This window comes from Manis javanica, chromosome 13, assembly GCF_040802235.1.
Source record: "Manis javanica isolate MJ-LG chromosome 13, MJ_LKY, whole genome shotgun sequence".
Classification (NCBI taxonomy): domain Eukaryota; kingdom Metazoa; phylum Chordata; class Mammalia; order Pholidota; family Manidae; genus Manis; species Manis javanica.
In genome coordinates, this window is record NC_133168.1 from 28,791,249 (window position 1) to 28,818,460 (window position 27,212).

General features: G+C 33.9%; 1 protein-coding gene across 9 annotated transcripts in view; it reads right to left on the bottom strand.

Annotated features, from left to right (window-relative positions):
- The window catches only part of DOP1A (DOP1 leucine zipper like protein A), a 160,098-nt gene that overhangs the window by 77,691 nt on the left and 55,195 nt on the right, over positions 1-27,212 (bottom strand). For 6 of the 9 annotated variants that reach the window (XR_012124158.1, XM_073219410.1, XM_073219406.1 and 3 more), the window contains exons 3-10: positions 26,010-26,191; positions 15,189-15,359; positions 12,797-12,990; positions 9,258-9,352; positions 4,311-4,410; positions 3,415-3,524; positions 1,597-1,705; positions 299-419 (exon numbers count right to left, since the gene is read on the bottom strand). Coding sequence is in view for 8 of the 9 variants with exons in the window: in XM_073219410.1 (XP_073075511.1) it covers positions 299-419; positions 1,597-1,705; positions 3,415-3,524; positions 4,311-4,410; positions 9,258-9,352; positions 12,797-12,990; positions 15,189-15,359; positions 26,010-26,191 (1,082 nt within the window). In the remaining variant the exon portion in view is untranslated. Of the gene's footprint in view, positions 1-298; positions 420-1,596; positions 1,706-3,414; positions 3,525-4,310; positions 4,411-9,257; positions 9,357-12,796; positions 12,991-15,188; positions 15,360-26,009; positions 26,192-27,212 lie in introns of all 9 variants that reach the window. The other 3 variants (XM_037004942.2, XM_073219408.1, XM_073219407.1) reach the window with 3 other exon arrangements.

The following is a 27,212-nucleotide window of genomic DNA, read 5'->3' on the forward strand; positions in this document are numbered from 1 at the left end:
GAATAAATTCCCTGGACTCTACATCTTCACATTAACTGCTAGAATTTAGTTTTCTAAATTGGGGAGATTGAGAACCAACCCTGGAATGTGGTGGTTCTACTATACAGCAGTCATGCTGTAAATAAATGCCTGTTTGAAAGATCAGAGCAGTTAATTATGAGAGCTAATTTACCAAATTACAGTAATATTTAAATCAAATTTACTCATTCAGAACACAAACTTCAGAGAGCAGTGTCTACTTTATGAATATTAATAAATGAAGACATCTTTATATCATGCTTAACTTTTGGTAATCCACCTGCTTAACTGAGCATGGTCCTTGCTGAAAGGTGGTTCCAGCTGAAAATCCAATTCTGCTTTGCATTGAGAATATAATGTTCTAAACACTTCAATCAGGACGTCTTCCAGAATTACAGGTCCTAAAATTAATATATGTATTAAAGACAATAATTAATTAGCATTGACAAATCATGACTATCTACAAATTAGCTCAATTTAAGGATGTTTTAAAACAAGTATTTGAAAAAAAGTTAATTTTCCCAGAAGGTAAACTAAATTTTACATTTTGAGAAGCTAATAATAAAACAGATTGATATAACAGAAATTACAGAATCAGCAAAATTAGTTGTACCAATTTATAGCTCTGTTACCTTGGACAAGTCATTTAATATATTGGAGTTTTAATTTCCTCATCTAGAATGAGGATAATAACACCAAATTTATAGGACTGTTGTAAGGATTAGGAAAAATATTTACAATGTGGATAGCATTGTTCCCACAATATAATGAGTATTTAACAAATGCTACTTATATTGCTACTATTGCTCATTAATTAAAATACAAAAACACACAAAGCTAACCTTTGCTATAAGGGCTGCCAATCTCCTTTAAAATAATTCCTGAGTTTTATCTACTGTCACATAATAGCTATAATAAACTCTCAAATCCATTGATACAACTCAAGTTATTTTTATATTAAATAATATAAATTATATTATTGAGAGGGCTTGCTAAAACATCTGCATATAATAAAATGACAGACTTTATTATTTCATTTTATTGTAGCTAATATTTATGTTTTTCCTTAATTTCTTAAGTTAGAAATAAGTTAATACCATAACTAACCTTCCAAGAGATCAAATATATAATAAAAAACAATTAATTAATTAATTAATAATATACAATGAAGAAAGGGAAAAAACACAAAACAAAGGGGCTATGTGGAATGAATTTGTGGGAAATAATCCAAATATTGCTCAAGTTCTAGTTTATGAACTATAGTTATTACTGACCACACATGTATCAATCAGTAATTTAGGATTAGGAAAAGCTTAGATGGCTTCTTTAAACTGATTCCTCCACTACACACATAATACAGGGTAGATACATGATAACATACCAGTTGGAAATACATACATCTGTATCTTAAATGTTCTAGAGTGAATTTCAGGTAAGAATTTGTTGAGAACCTATATTTAAAGACCACCTCAAAATACAGCAATTTTTCTAAGTAATGACTTTGCTTCATTTTTATTATGAAACAATACAAAACAACTACATATGATCTTATTTCCTAGGAAAGACAGTATATATTACCTAACTCAGGTTTGTCGAGTAAACTGATTAAAATACGAAAAGGTTTTAGATCCTGCATTAAAGTGTTCTCTTCTCCAAATCCATTCACTTGTAAGATCCCCACCATTGCCTTTAAAAAATAAAAAGTATGTTAGTCATATATTTTTAAATACAGCCATATGTAATAGAGATTTATATCTCCTATTCCTTTTCTGAAGCTCTTTCACTGGCTTTTTTTTCCTCTGCTAAAGGAGAAAAGTTATATTCCTTTGTCTTGAAAGAAGGAAAAAGTGGTTATATTCTCTAGAAAAAATATGGAAAAAATAAAGAAAATTAAAAAAAATACATTCATGGGTTGACTCCCCAAAAGATAAAAATGTTTCTACAATTCATGCCTCATATCGAAATTACTGAGTATCATAATTCTTCCAAGTCATAAAGATACCTCAAGACAAATGCTGGGCATAGAAGCCACAGGGCATGAATCTGCAAAGAAGTAAAAAGCTAACCTTTTCAAACAATATGGCTTCTCTCTCACTTACCAACTTTACATTTCCCTGTATGGCCCCGGAAGATGACTGGTTAGCAGGAGACGGGTAAGATTCCTCAAGGAAGGAACAACCTAAGACAGGCACAGTCGCAGGGGGGCCATCAGGTGAGAAATTGGGGATCAACAGAGGTGAGGCTTAGAACCTCACCCCCCCTGTTTTGAGAGAAATCTTCTGCATCTGTGGATGTTTTGTTGCCCTTGTCTAGCTTGGATTAATACTTAGTCTATAGGCACACACCTGATCATCTACATTTGCCCTCTTACAGCACTAAATTGTTTTCTACCTTTATCTTGCATCTACCTACCACTTCAGCATTTTATTAAATAATAATAATAATAATAATAATAATAATAATAATAATAATAATAAGGGAGAAATGTGGGATTCACATATAAATCAAGTATAAAAATCAAACAAATAATCATATTTGACCTGATTGTTTATAGTTAATGATGCGTGATCAAAACAGAAAGTTTCTGTGATATGACTGCCCTTGCACTGTTCACCATGTAAGAACTTATTCACTATGTAAGAACTTGTTCACCATGTAAGAACTTGTTCGTTATGCTTCAGAAGATTGGAGACTGTTGAGAATTAGGCTTGGGGTTAATTAATGATTGTGCATTGAGTTCCCTATACAGAATTTTATTGTTGTTAACAACCATTTGATCAATAAATATGAGAGATGCCCTCTAAAAAAAAAAAAGTTTCTACTTAAGCTCATCAACATGACCCAAACTATGACACATTATCCTACCAGTATCTACTATCATGTAATTATTTCCCATTAGTAACTCAACACTATTATATTCTTTTAACCCTACTCACTGTAAGATGCTTCAGATACTATGTATTTTCGAAGTTTATTTTAATATATCTTAAATATAACTGTAAGAAATAACTTGTGGGTCACTTTAACTTTTCCTTACAACAGTAGTTTTATCCCATTTAGAGTTTTGTGGCAACCCAAATTTCCCTGGGGCTTGAGAGGAAATAACACAGGTCTTGGTCTATTTTTAGAAGAGCTCCAACTTTCATAGCTGAAACTAATAAAGTCATGAAAAGAGAGTTAAAGAAAAAAAGTCTCTGGACTTACACAGAAGTGAGTCTAGCTTACAATTACTTATTAATTTTATTGACAGTCATTTCTTGTCACAGTCATTCTTAGTTTGTGAGTCTTGTCTCTACCCTGTCAACTGTGAATCAAGTCAATTAAGGTAGGACCGTGTCTAATACTTGAATAACTTTAGTCGGAGTAACTAAAAAATAAAAGGAAAACATTCATTACCTGGACCAACAATTCTTTTGAAAAGGTAGAGAAATAGTAAGTGGCATGTTCTTCAGGATTACTGTGTCTTGTGCTTCTGGGTCCTATGATAGCACCGTTGTTATCAAAACCTCCATGGAAACAAATTGCAAAATAAATTAAAATGGAATTCTCCTAACTTTGTTCACTAAACACCAAACAGCAAATATCTCAAAAACAGCACTGAACACTTACCAATTAGTAGCCCAATCAATGTCAGCAAGAGAGATCATTTTAGATAGTTTAATAAAGGGAAACCAATTAAATATGTGAGTATCATAGTATTCTTCCAGAATCATCTTGTTTGTTGTTTTTCCCGATCTTATGAATAGTGAAATAACTGAAGATTCAGAAAATCCAAGATAAGTTATATTACACCTTTTCACTCTAGGCAGTAAGGAGTTGTGAAGACAGGCCAAATACTGACAAAAAGTATGGAAGAGCAAGTAAGTATATACAATGCTTTACTGCCTGAGTGGGAGATGGTAGGCTACCATGTGTGGGTAACATGTAGCAGTACTAGTCCTGATTCCTTTGATGACTTCAAAGTTCTGGAAATTATTTCACTACTTTGATTATTAATTTATCTTTCTTTGTCTACATACAGTGTAACAGCTTCAATTTATAAAGGGAAAAAATATGTCAAAGGAAATAGGACCTATGGATTAAGATAGGTCAGATATAAAATAGCTTTGACTACAAAGCTTTTTAAGTTTCTTCATACAAAACACAATTAATACAGCATATTTTTACTGTCCTTTAAAGCAAACGTTTAGTTTCTTCATTTAGGGCATATGCACACTTGACAGTATATACCTATGTATGGCAAATATCCCTCCATCTTATCCCAGCTAAGACCACACATATCAAACACCTACCGAGAAGCCATGCATAAAGTCTTCGGTTCAGGGACATATCCCTCCTTAGCACTACATGAAGGGCTGCTGACAAGATCCTGATCATATCTGGTCGAGTGGCCTGAAAAAGTTAGAAATGTGGTTGTACTTAATCACATACAAAAACATTACTTTTTTTCTTCTTTAAACAAAAAAATGCCTGACAATATGTTCAGAATCAGGGTTTCTAAAGGTAGTTTCATATGACACCTTACTTGATCTTTCAAACACAGGAATTATTACTGCCACTTTCGAGATTAGGAAACAGTAAAGAAGAGTTAGGTAACAAAGTTATTTAGCTGCATAGGTGAAACTAAGTGCATTATTTTAACCTCCAGTTTAAAGTTCTCTATCCTATACAAATGAGCAAAATCTGAAACAAAACAAAGAAAATGGAGCAAGAGGGGACAGAAACAAAAAAACATAAACTTTTAGTCTTACATATTCACAGTAGTTTCAACTAATTATAAACTCTAAAATTCATGATCTTCCATCAATTCCATCTTTCATTTCTTGTTTTTTTAACTTTGTACTTCAAATATACATAAAAATACAGAAAATAAAATGAATGCTTTTTGTACCTATAACTTAAGCCTTAACAAATGTTAATTTTTTTCATTTTACTCCAAGTCTTTTAAAGATAAATAATTCATTTTTTCTTTGCCTCTTTCCTAATAGTTTTATTAGATATTTAAAAAATGATTTTACAAAAGAAGATCTAGTTTTAGCTAAAAAAGGTAAAGTTAAAAGAAGGATAAAAGAAGGGTGGCTAATTAAATTGCTGTTAATTTTAAGAATATTAGTAGATAATTACTTCAGAATAGACTCTTGAAATCCAAACATTAGAAAGTAATATGGAAATCACCTAGTCCAATGACCCCTCTAGAATAAAGGACTGAGCCTCACATGGCCTAAGCATTAGCCAAATTCAAATGTCTGGTTAGTGGCCCAGATGGATGGAGAACTGACCTCTCCTTAATCATAGACTTGTTAACTCTTTACTACACCATGCTTCTTGATAGTATTAGAAAGGATTCACCCAGCTTATTTGTTTTGAAGAAATCTTACAGAAATAACTGAGATGTTGCAGAACCCAGATCATCAACAGCAAACACATTATCTGAATATAAATATTTCCTACTAATCTTAGCAGTTCTCAAAGTGTGGTTCCTGGATTACTGAGGATCTCTTCATCCTTTTAAGAGGTCCACAAGGCATAGTAGAAACTATACTCATAACAATACTAAGATGTTATTTTCCTTTTTTGATGTGTTGACATTTGCTCTGATCATGCAATAGTAAGTGAAACTGCTGGTATCTCTGCTCACAAAAAAGCAAAGCAACAGTGGAACCCACTGTGCTTATAGTCATTGCAACTTCTATAGCCACATATTTGTAGTAAAATAAAAAAGGAAACAAAACGAAAAAAATTAGTTCAATATTGATGAAACAGCAAAAATTTATTTTATTAAATATTGGCTCTGGAGTACCTGTGTTTTAATACTCTGTGTCATGAAAAGGCACTCTGATATATACTGAGGTATGATGGATGTCTGGAGCAAAAACAGTAGCATGACTGTTGAATTGTGAGCTGAACTATCAGGTTTTTTTTTCCATACAATACCACTTTTACCTGAAAGAATGACTGATAACAAAATATGATTACTCAAGCTTAGACAGTTGGCAAACATTTTCTCAAAAGTAATCAAAGTAAGCCTGTCACTGGGAGGAAAACAATTAATATTCATTGTTAAAACTAAAATAATTTGAGCTTCCAAGAGAAAATTAGGATTTTGGAAAATTTGTGTTTGGCTTGAAATTGTATTATATTGATTGTCTTGAAAGCTTCCCAATAGCTAAAACATTTTATTGATGAGATCAGTAGTGATAGTAATAAATGTGTTTCTTATTGTGTTAACATTTGAAAGATCTGCATAATTCAGTAAACCAACATTTACTGATATTTTTCATTTTCCCAATAACCAACCATGATGCTACAAAAGCATGTATACAACTACAAGAAAGACTGCTGGATTTTAATGAAACAGAACATGAAAAGTTCATTGATATGATTTAGATTCCATATTGCAGTTAATTTTTTTTAAACTACAGCTTCTAGAGCTTTGGTGTAGTATCAAAGAGAATATGCTATTTTAAGAAAAGAAAAACTATTGAAATATTCCTTCCCTTTCCAACTGCATATCAGTGTGAGATTAGATTATGATCAAATACTCCAATCAAAAGAACAAATCACAACAGATTGAATAAAGAAGCATTCTGCTTTCTCTTAGACATTAAAGAGATTTGTAAAATGATAAAACAATGCTATTCTTTTTGTTTCCTCTAATTTTTTTATTATTAACTTTATTTCTGTCACTTTTAAATGAATTAGTAAATATTTAAACATTTGCCTAATATGATAAATATAAATAGATCTAACCTAAATAAGCAAAAGATTTTTTTAATATTCTTAATATTTTAAAGAGTGTAATAGGGTCCTGAAACTAAAGCATTTGAGAAATGCTGATCTTTCTATTTAACATCAGATATGTAGGTTATAGATATTGTCACAAAATCCTGAGAAGTACTAATGTCTCCCAATTTATTTTGAGAGAAAAACTACGCTTAAGAAAATAATAAGTCACTTCTTTACTACTATTGACATCACCACACATTTCTAATATGGGAAAAACTCTAGTAAAGTCTCATTTAAAAGTATAAGTATTAGAGACTAGGATCAACTTTACATAAAATACATAGAGTCTAATACTTGTCAACTGTTGAAGCCTAACAGCAATCATCCTTTTGGGATAATATAATTAAGACTCTCTTAAATTATAATTACAATCAATATTTGCTAAGTTTATTATATGCAAGACATGTGAAGAGGGAAAATAGGGAACAAAGATGATTTTGTCTTGATCTCTATTTTCAGGTAATCTAATAATTTGGTACAGTGGGTAGGGTATGTACTTTTAAAAAATGCACTCAACATAGCTATTGTTTTCCTAATATAAATTAGTACTAACATAAATTTTGTCAAGATTTTGACAAAATCTTGACTGGTAGGAGTACTGAGGTGGTGGAGTAAGAAAGTAATAATGAAGGAAGCTCAGACTGGAAAACTGTTAAAAAACACTGGTCTAATGAGATTACAAATTAAGTTCTTCCCAAATTAAGTCTACCATAACTTAATTACTAAGATCTTTTTGGGTTACATATCAGTATACTAAAGGACTAATAACACTGAATGTCTGGAAGGGAAGAAACAATGGGAAAGTTTAAGAGTAAAATGTCAATAAATTTTTCAATAATGGGCCACATAATAAATATTTTAAGCTTTTGAGTAATACATATTTCATTGGCACATTTTCATTTTCTTTTATGAGCCTTTAAAAAAGTAAAAATCATTCTTACCTCATGAGCTATTTGCCCACACCTATACTGGTAAGTTTAGACTACAGTGATATGTCCCAGCAGGTGTTTTTGCAGAATAAATGTCCCTGGTTTAAGGATGGAAAGTCTCAAAATAAACATGGGGTGGTTTCTATGTCCCAGTTAGGGACAGTAATAGGCAATGAAATATAAAATCCTTCAATTATTAATAATTCAAATTCAAGCTGAATAAACTAAGAAAGATTTGATCATGGCCAATCATAATGAAAATTCACTAGTTATCTACTAACCACAGGTCTTAAAAAAATACCCAAATAGTAGTCTTTTCTGCTAATGGCTTTTTAGCAATAAACTTACTTTTTTTCCAAGGTAGAAATTCTCTGTATCTTATTTTGTTAGGTATATACTTCCACCATTCTGAATGCTCACATATTGGTGGTTCTAAATCAGTCCTCACAATTAGTCCTCAACTCAAAATAATTTAGAGCACTTCTTTAAAATGAGGATATGATTAAATTAAGTTGCAGCAATAAAATGCTTCTTTCATTATTTGTTAGGTTAGCTGCTCTCATCTGTAATTAAAAGTACTAGAGAATGCCACAGTGACTAAATATTTGGCTTTCGAATTACAGTAAACTCTGCTAAGGGTCTAACAGACATCCTGAAATCATCATATCAAGAAAAGATAACATCAGGACAGAGATAACAGCTGGGTGGAAGGCCAGGGCCTCAGAGTCTTGGCTCACTCAGAGCTAGCAATGAGGATCTCCTGCATTTATAGGTTATAATCTTTTTTTAAGGTATAAAATAATCTATTTCAATGTCCATATACTTACCCAAATCAATAAATTTTTTTAAAAAAATTTCACAAATTCCACTACAGAAAGAAACTTATTTTCTATGTATGCATTTATTGGCTTATAAAACCAAAGAATCCAAATTAAATCCAATTTAATAAATAACAGGTACCTCAGAAAACTAAAAATGGAAATACCATTTGACCCAGTAATTCCACTCCTAGGAATTTACCCAAAGAAAACAAAATTCCTAACTCAAAAAGATATATGCACCCCTATGTCTATCACTGCACTGTTTGCAATAGCCAAGATATGGAAGTAACATAAGTGTCCATCAAATGGTGAATGGATAAAGAAAATGCAGTACATATACACAATGGAATATCATTAAGCCATAAAAAGAGAAGAAATCCTGCCATTTGTAACACCATGGATGGATCTAGAGGGTAGTATAAGCCAGGCAGAGAAAGACAAATACCTTATGATTTCACTTATTTGCAGAATATAAAAACAAAGCAAAACAGCATTAGACTCAGACACTGAGAAGTGACTAATGGTTACCAAGGGGAAGGGAGCAGGAGTAGGGGTGCTTGTAAAGGAGAGGGGGATTGTTGAACCACTCTGATTTTATTATTTGATAATAAAAAAAAAGGAAAGAGAAAAAAAAAACACTACACATCAGGAATCTATTAATTTCCAAATTATGCCTTATATAATATTGGCATCAGTGTTTTACCTGACTCATGTGGAATGGGAAACAGAAGAGTATGAGGTCCAGTGTGCTTCTCTGTACAAGAACACTTGAGTCCTGCACCGAAGTACTTACTGCTTCTACCTGAAATAAGAGAGCCTTTAATATCTATTGTTTATTGTACTGAAAATATTTACCATGAAAATGTAACAATGCTTCATTTTCTCCAATAAATAAAAGTATGCTTCTGATTTTATCATTAATTAAATGTATTTACATTATTTTGAATTGGTAAATATATTACTAAGGTTTACAAATTAAGGAGCACAAGAGTATACAGCAAAAAGGTTCTCTTTCATCCCCTGTCTCCCAACCACCCAGTTTCCTTTTTGCAAGTAACTAGTATTACCAGTGAATATTTTCTGTAAATATAAGTAAATAAAATACATGCATCTCTATATCCCAAATTCTGCTTTTTTCATTTAACAATGTATTTCAGAGATCTTTCCTTAGAGCTTCGTGGTTTTTTATGGCCAAATAAATACTTTATTTCACAGATGAATCCTAATTTATTTATTAGGCTCTTAATGATGGACATTTATACTGTTTGCAAACATTTACATTTGTAAATAATGCTGCAATATACTTATGTGATGAACAAATACACCTGTATGATAAATCCTTCAAAGTAGAACTGCCAGGTCTCAAGGTATGTGCACTTGCAATTTAAATAGTGCAATGTTTTCTATTAAGGTTTTATACTTATTTATATTTCTACTAGCCTTGTGCGACACTTTTATCTTTCCATGTTTTTTCATACATTTAAAAATTTTTGCCAATCTGATATATTAAAACTGGCATCTTGGTATAGTTTAAATTTTAATATATATTATAAATAATGTTTAGCATCTTTTCATGTGTTAGAATTATTTTTATTTCCTTCAGGTTATCTATTCAAATCCATTTTTCTACTTGATTGTTCAAAGTTAATTATTTCTACTGACTCTGAATAATAGGGAGGTTAGTCCTTTGACTGTTATGTATTGCAAATACTTTTCCAATTATGGCATTTAGTTTTTAAAGAAATTTTTAAAAATGACTTGTTTAAAACTTCTACTAGGTCATTAAAAGGAAATTAACAATACACTTAAAAATCAGCATAAAAGTGGTACATCATTTTGGAAAATAGTTTCTTATAAACATACAGTAGAAGAAAACATAGGAGTAAATGATTGTGACCTTGGATTGGATACAATTTGTTAGATAATATTTAACACCAAAAGCACAAGAAACAAAAGAGAAAACAGGTAAATTGGACTCGATCAAAATTAAAATTTTTGTACTTCAAAGGACTCTACCAAGAATGTGAGAAGATAATCCACAGAATGGCAGAAAATATTTTTAAATCATGTACATAAGATTTTAATATCCAGAATATATAAAGAACTACAAATCAATAAAAAGGATATAACCCAATTTAAATAATGGACAGAGAATTTGAATAGAATTTTCCAAAGAAAATATTTAAAATGGCCAATAACCACAAAAACATATATTCAACATCATTAGTCATTAGAGAAATGCAAATTAAACCACAATGAGATAACACTTTATACCTACTAAGGTGATTATAATAAAAAAGACAACCAATAACAAATGTTGAAAAGGACACGGAGAAATGGGAATTCCAGTATACTGTTGGTGGAAATGCAAATTGGTAAAGTCAGTTTGGAAACAGTTTGCCAGTTCATCAAACAGTTAAACACATTACCATATGACTCAGTAATTCCACTACTAGGTTTATACCTAAAAGAAATGAAAACCTAGTGTACATAAAAACTTATACATGAATATTCATAGAACATTATTCATAATAGCCAAAAAAGAAGTAACTATCAACTAATAGTTGGGATAATTAAACTAATGGTTGGGATAATTAAAACATTTATCAACTAATGGTTGGGATAATTAAAATGTGATATTATCCATACAATGGACTTATTATTCAGCCATAAAAAGGAATGACGTATTGATACATGCTTCATTCAATATGGATGAATCTTGAAAATACTATGGCAAGTGAAATAAGCCATTCATAAAAGGCTACTTATTCTATAATTGCATTTATATGAAAAGTCTATAATAGGCATATCTATAGAAACAGAAAGTAGATTAGAAGTGGTCAGGGACAGCAGTGAGGGGGAAATGTGATGTGATTAACAAATACAGGGTATCTTTCTGAGGTGATAAAAATGTTCTGAAATTAATGGTGGCAGTTGCACAATTTCTGAATATACTAAAAACCACTCAATTGTACAATTCAAAAGTGTAAATTTTATGGTATGTGAATTGTATCTCAATAAAGGTGTTATCTAAAAAAGCTAAAAGAACATTTACTATATGAATCAGGAATCCTATTCCTAGGCATTTTTCCAAGAAATAAAAACATATGTCTATGCAAACTGTGTGCAAAGGTTTACAGTAGCTTTATTCATAATTTCAAAAACTAGAGACAAAATGTTCATTAATCATCAAATGAATGAACTGTGGTACATTTCACACAATAAAACACTACACAGCAAAATAAAGGAACTACTGATATATGCAAAAACATGGCTAAGTCTCAAATGTGTTATACGAAGTGAGAGAAACTAGACTTAATGGCTGATACTGTATGATTCCATTTATATAACATTCTGGAAAAGCACAACTACTGGAACAGAAAACAGACCAGTGATTGCAAGAGCCTGTGAGTACAGAGGAACAGGAATGACTACAAAGGGGCACAAAAGAACTTTCTGGGGTGATACAGTGTTCTGTATCCTGACTGTAGTATTGGTTACTTGACTACATGTATTTGTCAAAATTCATACGACTGTATAAGTAAGACGAATTTCAGGGTATGCTAATTATACTTCAATAAATGTAATCAAAAATCCACATAAAAATCTCAATCATTTCATAATCATACAGGGAAAAAGCAAAGGATGATTGGTCATAATTTTTTTAAGCTTCCCAAAATGACCCTTGAAGATTTCTTTGTTTTAAATTCATGTCTCATTTTAAAAGTATAGTACTCTATAAAGAGAAAAAGTTTCCTTCTGTTCCTTTTCTTAAAATTTTAAAGTATAAGCAAGCAATCAATGTGATTTTTTTCTACTACCTTTCCCATCTACTTTAGTATGATATCCTCTTACACAAATCCCACATAGAATCTGGCTGTAACTTTGTCTAAAATCCATCTTCCCTAAAAGGAAGCCATGATCAAAGCAAAGGTCCCCTTTGGAGTAATATAATGAATGTGGCTATGTTAACAGTGGTCTGATCAGTTAGCAAGGTGGTAATAAAGACCACTTATTTGCTAGAATAACAGATAATGGAGATAACATAAATAACAATTCCTTTTCCATAAAAAAAATTGAAGCTTTTAAAAAAACAATAACTAGTAATATTTTGTTTTTTTAAGTTACCTTGAGGAAAATGTAAGCCCCATGAAAATAGGAACTTTGTTCATGACACAATTCTTACTACTGGTTTGGAATAGTGTGCCTGGCTGTAAGTTAAATGAGCAACTATACAGAGACCTACCATTAGCTCAATGTCACTGCCAATTATATAAAGCTGATCTTCCATGGAAAGCTTCCTGTTCAAGTGGGCGAGAACATACGTGATTCCAGGTAAACGCACAGCAGGACTGGTGAGAAGACTACCCCAGAGGGCACTGTAGAATGCTGACTGGTCCACTGCAGCAGCAACCTTTTCCAACAATGTGTTTGTTCTGAGGTACAAAATAAAGTGATTTAAGAAGGGTAACTAAGTTTCACACTGTTAAAATTAAATCATTATTCTCTTCCAGAATGTATGAGAGCATCCATGCTGTAGTTACACGCTCTGCCCCGGAGACAAGTGTGACAGACCGGAGGAATCTACTGTCGAGTCAGAAGACTGAATTTTAAGTTTGGCTCCACCATTTACTAGCTGTGTAATTTGGGGAAATGTCTTAATCCTTTTTCAGTTCAGTTTCCTTATCTGTAAAATGAAAACCACAAGTCCGTCCAGTGGGTTGTTAAACATCACATACATTCTACTTAATAGTAATCTTATAAGCAGAATATATCTTCTGTTGATTTTCTACAAAATTTTAAAGGATATTTCCAATGTTTCTTTCTCTTTAAAATCACATTACATTATTCATAACAACCTTAGTGAATCAGACCTATGACAAGAATCAAAGATGCATCATTACTTTATTAAGGACTTCATTTAAAGATTACTCACTTTTGATTTGTTTTAAACATAAGATAGACAATGTGATACATGAAAATCTATTACACTGTATTACAGGAGAGTCAGAACCAAGAGAAGCTGTTGAAGAGTTCTGTTTACTTCCTTTATGATTTAATACTAACTGTCCCTTTGGCCTCAATTTATCTATGCATTGAAAGAACATGCTTACAAATCCCTTTGTAGAACCTGTGTAAAATAACTGGCAAAATTTGAATGTTTGTGTCCCCTCAAAATTCATATGTTAAAACCCTAACCCCCAAAGGTGATGGTATTAGAAGGTGGAGCCTTTGGGGGTGCTTAAATCATGAGAGTAGAGCCCTCATGAATGAGACTAATGTCCTTATCAAAGAAATCCCACAGAGCTCCAAGCCCCCTCTACTGTGTGAGGACCTGGGGAGAAGGCTCCAACTGTGCTCCAGGAAGAGTGCTCTCAACACAACACAACTATGTGGATATACTGGTCTTGGACGTCCAGCCTCCAGAACTGTGAGAAATAAATTCCTGTTTTTTATCAGCCAACCAGTCTGTGGTATTTTCTTACAGCAGCCAAAACAGACTAAGACACATAACAAGATAAATCATAGATACCACAGTTATAAAGACAATTCACCTTTTATGTAAAATTTTAATTATAACTAGTAGAGTTATAAAGTGGTATTGATTTTATGTTTCCCTTAGAAGAATTGATGTAATGAAATTATAAAGTGAATGAAATAATCTCCTTGTGTTTCTAAAATTGTAAGCAATTAAGAAAGTTAATAAAAGCAAATGGTATGTTTTGAGGACAAAATTATTTTTTCTCCAAGTAGTTCATAAAGGTAATCCAACATTTTCAGAATTAGACTCTTAGTGCATTATGGGAGAATATGAAATATAATAAAATACAGTAGAATGCCCTAGAATAAATTGTTTAAATTTATATCATCAAGTACAGTCATAAACTAAGTTTGGCATTTTCTATTTTTGCCACCCCAGCTCATAATTTCCTTTTTAGTAAGAACATCAGTAATGAGATACTTAATGTCATCATGCATTATCTACAACTATTAACCTCAAAAGAAATAATAATAAACTCCAAAACGATGTTAATTATTTTTTGAAAAGTTAAAATATCAAGAATATCATGTGAAAAGTTAGTTGATACAGCACAGCACTTAGTGCTAGGGTGTTTTCCACCATTAACAATTCAAAAACGATTGGCACACGGCCCAATTTCTCATTTCTATAAATTTAGAAGTCCTATCTATTGTTTTATTATTTTGAATTATGCGTTAAAATTTGTTGGTTGACTTATAATGTGCTAAGCTAAGTCACTTACTGGGCTAAGTGACTTTATTATTATAATAACACAATGAAATAGGTATTATGCTTGGTTTATAAATGAGGAAACTGACTGAAGATCAGAAACACTGAAAAAGCTTTCCTAAGCTCAGTGTCTGTCAAGCCAGGATTTGAACCTAGTCGTCCATGTCCCATGTCTGTGCTCTTGATACCTAGTTGTATTTTCAGGGTGACACACAGACTAGATACACTGTAATACATTTTCTGCTATGAAAAGTCTTCAGGTGATATATCGAAGTGGCTAGAATAATTAGTGATATTAAAATATCACAAAATGTTTCTAAGGATATTTACTGACAAATCCCCAACTTTGATTACTTAGCTGCATCAAAAACAGCACCATCCTACCTCTCATAGTACTCTGATCCTTCCTCTAATCCAGGAAGAATACCAGTCAGCAATCCTTGTAGACCAGGCTTCAGTGTTTTACCCAAAGGCAGGTAATATACCTCATATAAACCAAGCAATGTTGGTTTCACAGACATGGCAGCATTTGCAAGAAGAGGAAATAATCCAGAACTGTTTTAAAAAAGTAAAAACAAAAGGGGTTGGGGTAAAAGCAAAATAACTACAAAATATTAATTCATATGTACCTACATGTGTATATAAATCTTTTACTTTCTAATGAAATAGTAAGTTATACTGATCAGCTTAAAATGATATTCTGTATACTGATAACTTCTACACCCATTTAAGCAACCCAGGTCTGTCACTGGAACTTCATATTCATAAACACAATGGCTAACTAGTTATTTCACAAGGTCTTCAAATTTCACGAGTCCTAAACAGAATTCCCCCTCTATCCCTACAAATCTGTTCCTTCTCCTGTAACTTGCATTTCAAAATATGGCATTATCATCCATCTGGCTGACCAAAAGCTGTAAATCTAGGGATGATCCTTGGCCTTTAAAAAAAAAATCTACTCTAACTTGCAATCACCAAGTTTTCTCTCCAAGTCTCTCCTATATATTTTCTGAATATAATAAATTCTTTCCATCTCCACCATGTATTTCCTTAGAAGAAACTACCATCATATTTCAATCATCCTGTTTTACCAGAGACTGCTTCAGTATTGCTCCGAAGCAGCTGTCCTCAGTAAAACCCCTCACTGGTTTCCTGTCCCCTTTCAGATACAATTGTAAAGTGCTTAGTGGCATTTTAACATCTTGCTACTCCACACCTCTGTACTGCCCACATATGCTTACCAATTTTATTCCTGAACCTTCTGCTCCAGCTATATATAAAAATTTCTTTCAGGTTTGTTTTAGTATTTGTCACACTCTCTTTAGTGTCCAAGCCTTTGCACAAGCTGCTCTGGAAGTTACAGTTTCTGCTCCTTCCTTAAATCACCTTTGTTGTCTAGGTGACTCCTAGACTTTCAGGACTCATCTGAACCAGTTTCCTGGAAGAAACTGTCTCCTAATTAGACTAGGTTAGGTTCCCATTCGGTGTTCCTATAATACTCAATACTTAATAATTCTAATAAGTAATTCTATACTTACTAACAACAACAAGTAATTCTAATAGGCAATCTGTAAATATAAGAAAGCAAGAGACCATGACTATCTTTCTATTCTGTATCCTAAGTCCCAAGCACCAAGTCCCACACTTAGAAAGTACTTAATAAATGAATTAAGAATCTCTCTTGCTCCTCATTTATACTGAAAATACAGCTCATCAAAAGAGAATCCCCCTCATCTTCCAACTTTTCTGCCTCCAGTTACAGATACAGTTTGACCTAAAGGTACAGTTACAGTCTCTTCAAAGATATCTTCCTCCATGTGTCTCAATATCTGCCACTGCCAGGGCCCTGCTTCACCCATAATCCTTTTTCTTCCCCACAACTTCTACCTTTCTTCCTCCACTGACCTTTGTCTTTCAACACAATTGTGCTTAAATCTTTCCCCATGATTCTAAAAGGAGAACAAACTACAACAACAAATCCAAAAATCCCTTTAACTTACCTACCCCCTGCTTGAAGGCCCCTTCCTATTTCAACTTTTGAAGAAAAAAAAAAAATTTCCCCCAATTTATCACCTTCCATCTGATCTCCAGTCATGATACTTCTACATTCTCCACTCAAAACTATTCTCGTTTATGGTCACCAATATTTACTAATGCCACAGCCAATGGTCTATTTTCCAGCCCTGGCTCACTGGCCTGTAATATCTGATGCTACTAACCACAACTTCCTTTTGAAACTCTCTTCCCTTCTGTCTCACAGGTTAGCTCTGTCTCCTGGTACAATTTTAATTTATGACTCTTCTTGTTCCTTTTTACTGACTACTTTACACCACCTGCCCTGTAAATAACATGACTCTTAATTATTCGCAGAGTAGTCTCATTCCTTTTTCCTCATTATTATGCACAATGTACCTGGGTGCTCTCACTTATTCTCTTGGCTTCAAATGCCACCTAAATGCTGACACTCTAAAATCTCTTTCTTGCTGGATGTCCAGATTTGTATTATCAAAAGCTTACTTTACCTACCCATTTAATATTTCAAGATATTCAAACTGCACATCAAGCCTTCTTAGTAACACTTTTGTGTGCTCTATTTAAAAATAAAGCTTGAAGAAGCAATATGGTATTTTATCATATATTAGGTTACAGAGCTTTAAAAATGTATACAACTATGTTAAACCATAAGCCATAAGATTAAGGAAATTACATAATAAAAAATAAAGTCTAGCATTAATATGAACTTTACTTTCTAAATTAGCTATACTTCTAAAATATATAGATAACCAATATAATTTTACTCCATAATGTTTGTATGTGTAAGGATGTCATATTTAGAAATGGTATTCAGAAATGGTATCCCAGAGTTTATTATTCTTATATAACATAATACTGATAAAATCAGATATACTACAAGTTTGTAAAACAACTGTTAAGGTAAAATCAATGCTATTTAAGAGTTTAAAAAGTAGGAGGAAGAGGGTGGAACCAAGATGGGAGGATGAGTAGAGCAGTGGAAATCTCCTCCCAAAACCATATATATTTTTGAAAATACAACAAATACAACTATCCTTAAAAGAGAGACCAGAAGATACAGGACAACAGCCAGACTACATCCACACCTGTGAGAACCCAGTGCATCGCAAAGAGGGTAAGATACAAGCCGTGGCCCAGTGGGACCCAAGCACCCCTTACCCCAGCTCCTGGCAGGAGGAGAGGAGTTGGAGCGTGGAAGGAGAGGGAGCCCAGGCCTGCTAAACACCCAGCCCCAGCCATCCGCACTGCAGAACAGACACACAGTGCGTGGTATGCTGGATACTAGGGAAACAGGACAGTAAGACCTCTGAGCAGGTCCGCGCAGCTGGCACCTCTGGGACAAAGAAAAGCGAGTGCTTTTTGAAAGTCTTAAAGGGACAGGGACCCCAAAGCTGGGAGTCCCAGGGAACCCTGGGTGCCCTAACCCCCTGGGGGGCAGCTCAGCTGAGAGGCCCCTCACAGCGATAAACAGCCTCCTGCCTGTTTCCCTCTGACGCGGCTCCACCATATTGGAGCAGCAGCCTGAGGCCGGCCATGCCCACAGCAACTGCAGAGCTTAACTCCACAGTGGCTGGGCAAGAATCAGAGGCCCTGTCTGCGCGCAGCTGCCCAGCACAAGCCACGAGAGGTCGCTGTTATCCCAGGAGAGGAAGGCCATAAACCAGCAAGAAGGACGTTCTCCAACCCAAAACACACGCCAGCCCCGCGCAACTACCTCTATTGCCATGAAAAGGCCGAATAATTTGATACAGACCAAAATCACAAAGTCAACCCCTGAGAAGGAGATAGACCTAACCAATCTTCTTGAAAAAGAATTCAAAATAAAGGTCATAACTATGCTGACGGAGCTGCAGAGAAATATGCAAGAGCTAAGGGATGACATCCGGAAGGAGATTACAGAAATGAAACAATCTCTGGAAGGATGTATAAGCAGAATGAATAAGATGCAAGAGGTCATTGATGGAATAGAAACCAGAGAACAGGAACGCATAGAAGCTGACGCAGTGAGAGATAAAAGGATCTCAAGGAACGAAACAATATTAAGAGAACTGTGTGACCAATCCAAAACGAACAATATCCGCATTATAGGGGTACCAGAAGAAGAAGAGAGAAAAAGGGATAGAAAGTGTCTTTGAAGAAATAATGGCTGAAAACATGCCCATACTGGGGGAGGAAAAAAATCGATCAGACCACAGAAGTACACAGAACTCCCAACAGAAGGGGCCGAAGGAGGACACCACCAAGACACATAATAATTAAAATGACAAAGATCAAGGACAAGGACAGAGTTTTAAAGGCAGCTAGATAGAGGAAAAATGACACCTACAAAGGAAAACCCATCAGACTATCATCAGACTTCTCAACAGAAACCTTACAGGCCAGAAGAGAATGGCATGATATATTTAATGCAATGAAACAGAAGGGCCTTGAACCAAGAATACTATATCCAGCACGATTACCATTTAAATATGAAGGAGGGATTAAACAATTCCCAGACAAGCAAAAGTTGAGGGAATTTGACTCTCACAAACCACCTCTACAGGGTATCTTAGAGGGACTGCTCTAGATGGGAACACTCCTAAAAAGAGCACAGTACAAAACACCCAACATATGAAGAATGGAGGAGGAGGAATAAGAAGGGAGAGAAATAAAGAATCATCATACAGTGTTTATACTAGCTCAATAAGCGAGTGAAGTTAGTAAGATAGTAAAGAAGCTAACCTTGAACCTTTGGTAACCACAAACTGAAAGCCTGCAATGGCAATAAGTACATATCTTGCAATAATCACCCTAAATGTAAATGGACTGAATGCACGAATCAAAAGACACAGAGTAACAGAACGGATAAAAAAGCAAGACCCATCTATATGCTGTTTACAAGAGACTCACCTCAAACCCAAAGACATGCACAGATTAAAAGTCAAGGGATGGAAAAAAACATTTCATGCAAAACAACACGGAGAAAAAAGCAGGTGTTGCAATACTAGTATCAGACAAAATAGACTTCAAAACAAAGAAAGTAACAAGAGATAAAGAAGGACATTACATAATGATAAAGGGCTCAGTCCAACAAGAGGATATAACTATTATAAATATATATGCACCCAATACAGGAGCACCAACATATGTGAAACAAATACTAACAGAATTAAAGGAAGAAATAGAATGCAATGCATTCATTTTGGGAGACTTCAACACACCACTCACTCCAAAGGACAGATGCACCAGACAGAAAATAAGTAAGGACACAGAGGCACTGAACAACACACTAGAATTTAAACACACCAATTACCAGCAAAGAAATTGAAGTGGTAATCAAAAAACCAACCAAGAACAAAACCCCAGGGCCAGATGGATTTACCTCGGAATTTTATCAAACATACAGAGAAGACATAATACCCATTCTCCTTAAAGTGTTCCAAAAAAATAGAAGAGGAGGGAATACTCCCAAACTCATTCTATGAAGCCAACATCACCCTAATACCAAAACCAGGCAAAGAACCCACCATAAAAGAAAATTACAGACCAAAATCCCTAATGAATGAATATGCCAAAATACTCAATAAAATATTAGCAAACTGAATTCAAAAAAAAGGATCATACACCACGACCAAGTGGGATTCATACCAGGGTTGCAAGGATGGTACGACATTTGAAAATCCATCAGAATCATCCACCACATAAACAAAAAGGACAAAAACTATATGATCATCTCCACAGATGCTGAAAAAGCATTTGACAAAATTCAACATCTATTCATGATAAAAACTCTCAGCAAAATGGGTATAGAGAGCAAGTACCTCAACATAATAAAGGCCAAATATGATAAATCCACAGCCAACATCACACTGAACAGCGAGAGGCTGAAAGCTTTTCCTCTGAGATGGGGTACAAGACAGGGATGCCCACTCTCCCCACTGTTATTCAACATAGAACTGGAGGTCCTAGCCATGGCAATCAGACAAAACAAACAAATACAAGGAATCCAGATTGGTAAAAGAGAAGTCAAACTGTCACTATTTGCAGATGATATGATATTGTATATAAAAACCCTGAAGACTCCACTCCAAAACTACTAGAACTAATATCAGAATGCAGCAAAGTTGCAGGATACAAAATTAACACACAGAAATCTGTAGCTTTCCTATACACTAACAATGAACTAATAGAGAAATCAGGAAAACAATTCCATTCACAATGACATCAAAAAGAGTAAAATACCTAGGAATAAACCTAACCAAGGAAGTGAAAGACCTATATCCTAAGAACTATAAGACACTCTTAAGAGAAATTAAAGAGGACACTAACAAATGGAAACTCATCCATGCTCCTGGCTAGGAAGAATTAATATCATCAAAATGGCCATCCTGCCCAAAGCAATATACAGATTTGATGCAATCCCTCTCAAATTACCAGCAACATACTTCAACAAACTAGAACAAATAGTTCAAAAATTCATATGGAAACACCAAAGACCCCGAATAGCAAAAGCAATCCTGAGAAGGAAGAATAAAGTGGGGCGGGAGAATCTCACTCTCCAACTTCAAGCTCTACTACAAAGCCACAGTAATCAAGACAATTTGGTACTGGCACAAGAACAGAGCCACAGACCAGTGGAACAAAATAGAGACTCCAGACATTAACCAAAACATATATGGTCAATTAATATATGATAAGGGAGCCCTGGACATACAATGGGGAAATGATAGTGCTGGCAAAACTGTACAGCTACATGTAAGAGAGTGAAACTGGATCACTATCTAACCCCATACATAAAAGTAAATTTGAAATGGATCAAGGAGCTGAATGTAAGTCATAAAACCATAAAACTCTTAGAAAAGAACATAGGCAAAAATCTCTTGGACATAAACATAAGCGACTTCTTCATGAACATATCTCCCCAGCAAGGAAAACAAAAGCAAAAATGAACAAGTGGGACTACATTAAGCTGAAAAGCTTCTGTAAAGCAAAGGACACCATCAATAGAACAAAATGGTATCCTACAGTATGGGAGAATATATTCGTAAGTGACAGATCCGATAAAGGCTTTACATCCAAAATATATAAAGAGCTCACACACCTCAACAAACAAAAAGCAAATAATCCAATTAAAAAATGGGCAGAGGAGATGAACATACAGTTCTCCAAAGAAGAAATTCAGATGGCCAACAGACACATGAAAAGATGCTCCACATCGCTTGTCATCAGAGAAATGCAAATTAAAACCACAATGAGATATCACCTCACACCAGTAAAGATAGCTACCATCCAAAAGACAAACAACAACAAATGTTGGTGAGGTTGTGGAGAAAGGGGAACCCTCCTACACTGCTGGTGGGAATGTAAATTAGTTCAACCATTGTGGAAAGCAGTATGGAGGTTCCTCAAAATGCTCAAAATAGAAATACCATTTGACCCAGGAATTACACTTCTAGGAATTTACCCTAAGAATCCAGCACTCCAGTTTGAAAAAGACAGATGCACCCCTGTGTTTATTGCAGCACTATTTACAATAGCCAAGATATGGAAGCAACGTAAATGTCCATCAGTAGATGAATGGATAAAGAAGATGTGGTACATACACAGTATGGAATATTACTCAGCCATAAGAAAAAAAACAGATCCTACCATTTGCAGCAACATGGATGGAGCTACAGGGTATTATGCTCAGTGAAATAAGCCAGGCAGAGAAAGACACGTACCAAATGATTTCACTCATATGTGGAGTATAAGAACAAAGGAAAACTGAAGGAACAAAACAGCAGCAGAATCACAGAACCCAAGAATGGACTTAAGTTACCAAAGGGAAAGGGACTGGGGAGGATGGGTGGGAAGGGAGGGATAAGGGTGGGGAAGAAGAAAGGGGGTATTACCATTAGCATGTATAATGTGAGGGCAGGGAATGGGGAGGGCTGTGCAACACAGAGAAGACAACATCTTACTACGCTGATGGACAGTGACTGTGAAGGGGTATGTTGGGGGGACTTGGTGAAGGGTGGACCCTAGTAAACATAATGTTCTTCATGTAATTGTAGATTAATGATAAAAAAATTTTAAAAAAGGACAAAAAAAAGTAGAAGGCATGACTCTTTTATAAGTCTTGCCTTAAAGAAAGGAAAATCTAACAGCTATTAGAAAATTATATGCAACAACAATTCAGCAATCCTCAACTTTTTTTAAGTGCTGTTCTTTGGAATGTAGTATATATTACTATTAAAAAATACCTGTTACTGATGTTAGATACTATTTTAAGACATCCACACAGAATTTAGAGAGAAAATACAGACACAGTAAAGTAAATCAGCAAGGTTAAGTTTATTTTTTAAAAGGACTAACAAAATTGATAAACTTTTGACAAGAATGATCAAAGTGAAAAAAAGGATATCTAGTAACCAATGTCAAGAGAAAAAGAGGAAAACTGGATAAGCACATGCAAAGCAAACTCGACCCCTATCTTATGCCACTCATGAGACTTAACTTGAAATGGATTTAAGACGTAAATATAAGGCTTGAAAAGCACAAAACTCTTGGAAGAAAACAGGGAAAAAGCTCCTTGACACTGGTCTTAGCAATGATTTTTTTGTATATGGCATCTAAAGCACAAGAAACAAAAACAAAAATAAATAAGTGGAGCTATATCAAACCAGAAAACTACAGCATAGCACAAGACAATCAGGAAAATGAAAACACAATCTATGGAATCATAGAAAATATTTGCAAACCACATACCCGATAAGGGGTTAATATCCAAAATATATAAGGGACTCATACAACTCAACTGTAAAAAAAAAAAAAACAAAATAATCCAATTGAAAAATTTGGGGCAAAAGACCTGAATAGATATTTTTTTCCAAACAAAATATTCAAAGGGCAAACAGGTGCATGAAAAGGTGCTCACCATCATTAATCATCAGAGAATTATAAGTCAAAACCACAATGAAGTATCACCTCACACCTGCTAGGAAGTGGAGAAAAGAGAACCCTTGTACACTGTTGGTGGGAATGCAGTACAGCCACTACAGAAAACAGTATGGATTGGCCTCACAAAGTTAAAAATTAACCTACTGTATAATCTATAAACCCCACTGCTGGATATATATCCCAAAGGAAATGAAATCACTATCCTGAAGAGATACCTGCACTCCCATGTTCACTGGAGCATTATTTACAATAGACAAGACAGAAGTAACCTAATGTCCATCAATGGATGAATGAATGAAGAAACTGTGACACACACACACACACACACACACACACACACACACACAGGAATATTTTTCAGCCATAAAAAAGGAAAGAAATCTTGCCGTTTGTGATAATATGGATGGAGCTTGAGGGCATTATGCTAAGTGAAATTAGTTAGAGAATGACAGATACTGATTGTATGATCTCACTTAAATATGGAACCTAAAAAACCCCAAATTCTTAGAGAAGAGACTGGTAGCTGCCAGCGGTGGGGAAGTGGAGGAAATGTGTGAAGGTGGTCAAAAGGTACCCAGTTGTAAGATAAGTTAAGTTCTGGGGAACTTATTAAATGCACAGCTGGTGACTATAGTTAACAGTACTGTATTGCACACAGGCATACTTCATTTTATAGCACTTTGCAAATACTGAATTTTTTATAAATTGAAGGTTTGTGGCAACCCTGTGTCAAGCAAACCTACTGGTATCATTTTTCCAACAGCATTTGCTCACTTCATGTCACTGTGTCACATCTTGGTAAATCTCACAGTTTTTCAAACATTTTCAATATTATGATATTTGTTATGCTGATCTGTGATTAGTGATAATGACTCATTGAAAGCTGATGGTTAGTATTTTTTAGCAATAAAGTATTTTTTAAATTAAGATATATACTTTTTTTTAGAAATAATGTTATTGTACACTTAACAGACTAGAGTGTAGTATAAACATTACTTTTATATGCACTAGGAAAACAAACTATTCATTTGACTCACTTTATTGCAATATTCTCTTTACTGTGCTGGTCTGGAACTGAACCTGCAATTATCTCTGAGGTATGCCTGTATCTGAAAGTTGCTAAGTGAGTAGATCTTAAATGTTCTCGGCACAGGAAAAAAAAAAATTTAACTATGTGAGATGATGGATGCATTAACTAAACTTACTCTGGTAATCATTTTATAATATATACATATATCAAATACTTATCGAACACTTAACTATATGCTGCACATTGTTCTAAGCTCTTCACATATATTACATCTTTTAATTATATTAACAATCCTATGAAACTCGTAATCTTATTCCCATTTTACAGATGAGAATACACACATAGAAAGATGAAGAAAATGGCCCAAGAGCATAGAACTACTTAGTGGTAAAGACAAACTGTTTGACTCCACTGCCTCTGCTCTTAACTAGTATGAAACAGAACTCTTAGTGATAAATGTGTATGGGGGGAAGGAGAAATGGGCAAAGAAAAAAGATATCAAGTGTAATTCAGACTTCAGGTTTGTGTAAATGGATGGATGGTGGTGTTATTTATTGAGCTTTAGTGCACTGTAGGTGGCCCGGTGTACAGGAGTAGATGAGTTCAGTTTGCAACACGTTGAGTTTCAGTTACCTTTAGATCCACATAGAGATGATAAGCAAGTCAGGAATTTAAAGCAGAAGTCAACACTGGTGATAGAAGTTGAGAGCACAAAGAAGATAAATCATGAGGGTAGATAAGCTTGCCCAAGAAGAGATGATAAAGTGAAAACAAAAGGCACAGGACTAAGCAAGCCTTAAAAACTCCAAATGTAAAGTTCAGAGAAAAGGGACAAACTCGTAAAGGAGATTGAGAAAGTAAACTGGAGAATATGGTATCACAGAAGCCAAGAGAAAAAGACTATTTAAGTAGAGAATGGTCAACTATGTTGTAAGAGATATCAAGATATCATACTTTTTCTCAGGGTAGTTCTCAAGGTTAAAAAGGTACAGTATATTGTAGTCTTAACAATTTTTAATGAAAATTTCATAAGTGACATCTAAGGAAAAAAATCCTACACTAAGAAATATTCTAACGTTCTTAAAAGCACTTAACTATCAAAATATTTAAGATATCTGAACACCTCCAACATTAAGGAGTTCTCAATTTAGTTTTTGATGCAAAAAGCATAAAAGTAAAAATGTATTTTATTTATATGTAAATAGTAAAATTAATCTTACCTATATAAAAAAAGATCTTTGGCAAGTCGCTTAGGTCCAATGATTTTGAAGATAATTTCATATGTTTCAAGCGCCTTCCGATGAACTCCACCTGGTAATGCTGGATGTAGACACTGAGCTAGGCGTTTGCCTATTGTCAGCTTTTTGGGTACTACCTGGTACTTTGCATTATTTTGTAAAACCTTGAAGGAAATACTTTAATTCAGTTGAGAAAAACAAAAAGATTACATTTCAATTTATTTCCATTTTCTAGCACAGTATTATCGAATATCCTTATAGGACTTCTTTACATACCAAAAAAAAAACAAACTAGGGGATGCCAAAGAACTTTTTCTTTTTGTCAGTTTCATCGATCAACATACACATTTAAAATTAAAACTGAGAATTTAAAGACACATTCATCAATTAAAAATAAATAAGCCCACTACATCTTAATAGAAATAATTTTATGAAAAATATTTTCCAAAACAAATTTATTCATAAGAGGCATTATTTTAGATTTTTGCAAATCTTTAGTATCAGTCATCCTTCAATCTATTTTGGTAGATCCTTTGAAAAATTTGAAGAAAATTAGACCTCAACATAGATGTGTACTTGGAAGAGGGACAACCACAACTTTAGTATATCATAGTATAACAAGTAATTCTAATGCTTACAAGAATCTACATGAGATTATAATTGCCCATTTGTTTTTACTAACTTAAATTCCCAACTCAACCAAATACATCTTGCTGTATATACTCAACTATACAACTTTATAGATAATGGTCACAATAGAATTTATAGAAGATCTTATCTTACAAACCACCGAAAGGAGTTATTGAAGTAACAAAAAGAACTTACAAATGTAGTTCTTCAAAGTATTATGGTAAAGTGCCAATAGAATATTACAAATAAATACTCTTAATGAATACAGTATAATATACTATAACTAGAATTTAGAAGAAATACAAAGTTTTTATTTTGTAAAATAAACAGTTCTAAAGTTAAAATATATAAAATGACCTGCCAAAGAGCACATAACAAGAGTTAGCACTAGATCTCCTAGTTCATTAAAAAAAGTGAAGGCGCTAAATGATGTCCACTTACATATAACATTTTCAATGTTGTTTCCACTATAAGCCTTTAATTCAGTTTTAAATCAGATGTAAAGAATGTAAAGAATTGATATCTATAAGTGAAAAGCAAATTAAGGGCAAAACA